Source organism: Homalodisca vitripennis, chromosome X (genome assembly GCF_021130785.1).
Source record: "Homalodisca vitripennis isolate AUS2020 chromosome X, UT_GWSS_2.1, whole genome shotgun sequence".
NCBI classification, from domain to species: domain Eukaryota; kingdom Metazoa; phylum Arthropoda; class Insecta; order Hemiptera; family Cicadellidae; genus Homalodisca; species Homalodisca vitripennis.
In genome coordinates this window covers 5,008,844-5,013,251 of record NC_060215.1, presented here as the reverse complement: position 1 = coordinate 5,013,251, position 4,408 = coordinate 5,008,844, and the positions used below count along the sequence as shown (strand labels likewise).

Below are 4,408 nucleotides of genomic sequence, written 5' to 3'. Positions count from 1 at the left end.
TAGTGATGTAATATGTATTCCAGAGTACTTTAGCTTGTAGTAGTGAGTCATTGAGATTTATTAAAAAACCATTTAATCAATTGTACAGTGTATCAAATAAAGATTTTGTGTAAAATAATCATTTACTTTTAAAATAGTTTCTGTGCTGTAATAACTTCAAATACTAGTATCTAATATACAGGGTGATTCAAAACTAAATGGCAATCTCTCGAGAGCTTATTCTATAGCTAAAAACAAGTAAAAAAGTTCATATAACCATATGCCCGGAAACGCTTCGTTAGCGAGTTACGCCTAGCGAAAGATATCGCCCGGATTTCAGAACCCTTGGTGAAGTCAGGCTGTATAAAAATGGTAAAGGTACAAAGGTACAAATACGATTGTTTTTTATGTTTTTATATCTGAACAATTTATTAAAATTCGTCCCAGAGCTGTAAATGCAATACTTTCAGAGATATCTTACGTAAAACACAAGAATTGGTGCAAATAAATAACACATATTTGTGTTTAACGTAAGATTACTTCCATAAATGTTAAATAAAGGTCATTTTTTTCTTAAACAGATTTGTAGAACATTTAATTCTGAAAAGATTCATGTGAATTACTTAGGAAAAAAATTAATAATAGGTATTGAAATTTAGCTTAAGTAAAAAATAAAACAGACGCACAAAAATGCATATTCTTATCTGCATAAAATATTAACTAATGTTTAGGTTGTGAGTAACAGCTGATCATTTATTCAACACTTTTTATCGTCATATTTTCTTTGCAAAGGTTGGCAATATCAGCTGATCAACAATTAAGTTCATGAAGTAATATTTGAATAACCTTTATGGAGGTTTTTGTATTGTGGCGTGTGAAGATTGTATTTTGTGAGATCCTGTGATTATTTGGAAATATTTTATACAAGTGTATAAAATATTTTATTAAATATTTATTTTTAAAATATTTTATTAAATATTTTTATAAAAGTGTATGTAATTATCTTAGTAAATAATGGCAGATAATGGAAATGGTATGTATTCGTTTGAAGAGTATACGGACATGATACTGATTTACGGCAAAGTTAACAAGAATGGTTTAGCTGCAGTTCAGGAATATCGTGATACTTTTCCACATCGAAGAACACCTGATCGCAAAACATTTGAAGCTGTGGAGAGACGACTTAGAGAAACTGGTAGCTTTAAACCGAAGCGAATAGATACTGGTCGTCAACGTAGCGCAAGGAACTATAATAATGAACAAGCAATAATAAATGCTGTAGAATTATCACCAACCACAAGCACCAGACGATTATCACGTCAGTTAAATATTTGCCAGTCAAGCGTATGGCGGACACTTCATGAAGCACAGTTGTACCCATTCCATATAACACGTGTTCAAGACTTATTACCGCAAGATCTTAATAAACGGAAGATGTTCTGCCGCTGGTTAAGAAGAAATTGTTTACGACATCAGTATTTTCTTCGGCGTATTCTCGTTACTGATGAATCCTGTTTTACTAGAAATGGAATTGTAAATTTTCGTAATACCCATACTTGGGCGTACGACAACCCACATGAAACTGCGACGAGGCATTTTCAACATACATTTTCAGTTAATGTATGGCTTGGTGTTCTGGGTGATAATTTGATTGGTCCATTTTTCCTCCCTAATCGACTTAATGGAGTAGCGTACTTAAATGTTTTAAGAACAAACCTGCCTATCCTCTTGGAAGATATTCCTGTTCAAAACAGAATAAATGCATGGTTTATGCACGACGGAGCACCTCCACATTTTTCTAATGATGTGAAAAACTATTTAAATGATACATACGGTAGACAATGGATTGGTCGAAATGGACCAGTAAAATGGCCACCACGTTCTCCTGACCTCACGCCAGCAGACTTTTTCTTATGGGGTTGGATGAAGTCAATTGTTTATTCAAAACGGATTAACACCATAGAGGAGTTACGTAATCGCATTACAGAGGCGGCAGAAACTATCAAGAATGCTCCAAACGTTATGAAACGCGCTAGAAAAGAGTGGATTCGTCGTGCGAAAACGTGCATTGCTAACAACGGAGGACACTTTGAGCAACTATTATAGGTTATTATTACAGTTTTATAAAGGTAAATACATTTTATGTTAATGTTCAGTCTAGAATAAATGATCAGCTGTTACTCACAACCTAAACATTAGTTAATATTTTATGCAGATAAGAATATGCATTTTTGTGCGTCTGTTTTATTTTTAAATTAAGCTAAATTTCAATACCTATTATTAATTTTTTTCCAAAGTAATTCAGATTAATCTTTTCAGAATTAAATGTTCTACAAATCTGTTTATGAAAAAAATGACCTTTATTTAACATTTATGGAAGTAATCTTACGTTAAACACAAAAATGTGTTATTTATTTGCACCAATTCTTGTATTTTACGTAAGATATCTCTGAAAGTATTGCATTTACAGCTCTGGGACGAATTTTAATAAATTTTTCAGATATAAAAACATAAAAAACAATCGTATTTGTATCTTTGTAACTACCTTTACCATTTTTATACGGCCTGACTTCACCAAGGGTTCTGAAATCCGGGTGAAATCTTTCGCTAGGCGTAACTCGCTAACGAAGCGTTTCCGGGCATATGGTTATATGAACTTTTTTACTTGTTTTTAGCTATAGAATAAGCTCCCGAGAGATTGCCGTTTAGTTTTGAATCACCCTGTATATATATATATATATATATATATATATATATATATATATATATATATATATATTGCTAAGATTCTTTTACTATTTAAGATATAATTATTTTCTTAGACAAGTATTTAATTCATTACAATTTGGTTTTTATAATGTACGTGTCGTATTGTGGTGCAATGTGTTTTGCATTATTATTTCCGTTTTTATATATAATAAATAATTAATGGAGGTAGTGTTGTTGATTTATTCAAGAGTAGTTAATTTTAATAATAATAGTGATAAATGTTGAAGGCGTATATTGAAGCTATTTTATAAAATGCGTATGAATAACCTACACTATTGTTATGAATGTGGAAACACAGCTTGTAATACTTATTTAAACTACAGAGGGGTTTGTAAGATAACAAGAAATGCTTTACATCATTGGAGTATTTTATTAGACACTTTAACCATACCATTAAATTGGGTTTGTATCTCTGTTGTTTGGGGAACGTGTGAGATGTTCTAAAATGCACCTATACGGACTGTGGTAGTTATGGTACTGCAGGTATTGTGTGCACTCAGTTCATGCATTTTCAAGAATTGTAAAGGACAAATTGTGACAGTCACTGCTAGCTTTAACTCTTGCAATTAATATTGTATAAAAATAATTTCCACCAACTTTCATAAAAAAAATTTCGCGTTTTATTTGTATTCTCTACAAAATATTAGCCTTTTTTAACCAACGTTCTCCAAAGCTACCTTAACGGGCTTCACGGAATCTCAGCTCTCTACAAAGCCTCACCATTTCACGGACTCTCAGATCTCGATGAAACTTCACTCTTACACGGAGTCTGAGCACTCTACAAAGCCTCACCATTTCACGGACTCTCAGATCTCGATGAAACTTCACTCTTACACGGAGTCTGAGCACTCTACAAAGCCTCACCATTTCACGGACTCTCAGATCTCGATGAAACTTCACTCTTACATGGAGTCTGAGCACTCTACAAAGCCTCACCATTTCACGGACTCTCAGATCTCGATGCAACTTCACTCTTACACGGAGTCTGAGCACTCTACAAAGCCTCACCATTTCACGGACTCTCAGATCTCGATGAAACTTCACTCTTACACGGAGTCTGAGCACTCTACGAAGCCTCACCATTTCATGGAAGCTCAGCTCTCTACAAAGCCTCACCATTTCATGGAAGCTCAGCTCTCTACAAAGCCTCACCATCTTACGGACTCTCATGTTGAATAACCAATTGAATAACATCTCCTGTTCAGACACGTAGTATATAATTTTAATTATTTAAGTATATTTATTATTAAATGGATCGAGGTCGTGACATTCACAACTACGATACAAGGTATCGAGAAAATGTCAGACCTGCTCAGCATAGATTGAGAAGATACGAGCAACTTCCTTCTCAAGCCGGCATAAAGTTTCTAAATGGGCTCCCTGAAGAAGTAAAATCAATAAATGATCTAAATCGGTTCAAAATTACATTGCGACACTTTTTAGTGTCTCATTCATTTTATACAGTTGGTGAATTCATGGACCATCTCACTAGCTTCAATGTGCGGTAGTACAGGGGCGCTGACATCCAAAGTTATTTTTATTATATATTAATTTTACTGCTTGACAACTTTTATTGTTAACTAAAATCGATATTGTTTACGATATTTAAAAAACTAAATCGTTAGCATAAGACATTTCATTATTTTAATGAATATACAAT

The 4,408-nt window shown here is 33.3% G+C and overlaps 1 protein-coding gene across 1 annotated transcript; it reads left to right on the top strand.

Moving 5' to 3' along the window:
• The first annotated feature begins 3,492 nt into the window (after nt 1-3,492).
• LOC124368612 (histidine-rich protein PFHRP-II-like) lies at nt 3,493-3,927 on the top strand. Its single transcript, XM_046825852.1, has one exon. The coding sequence runs from the start codon at nt 3,493-3,495 to the stop codon at nt 3,925-3,927; it is 435 nt and encodes a 144-aa protein (XP_046681808.1).
• The last annotated feature ends 481 nt before the right edge of the window (nt 3,928-4,408 follow it).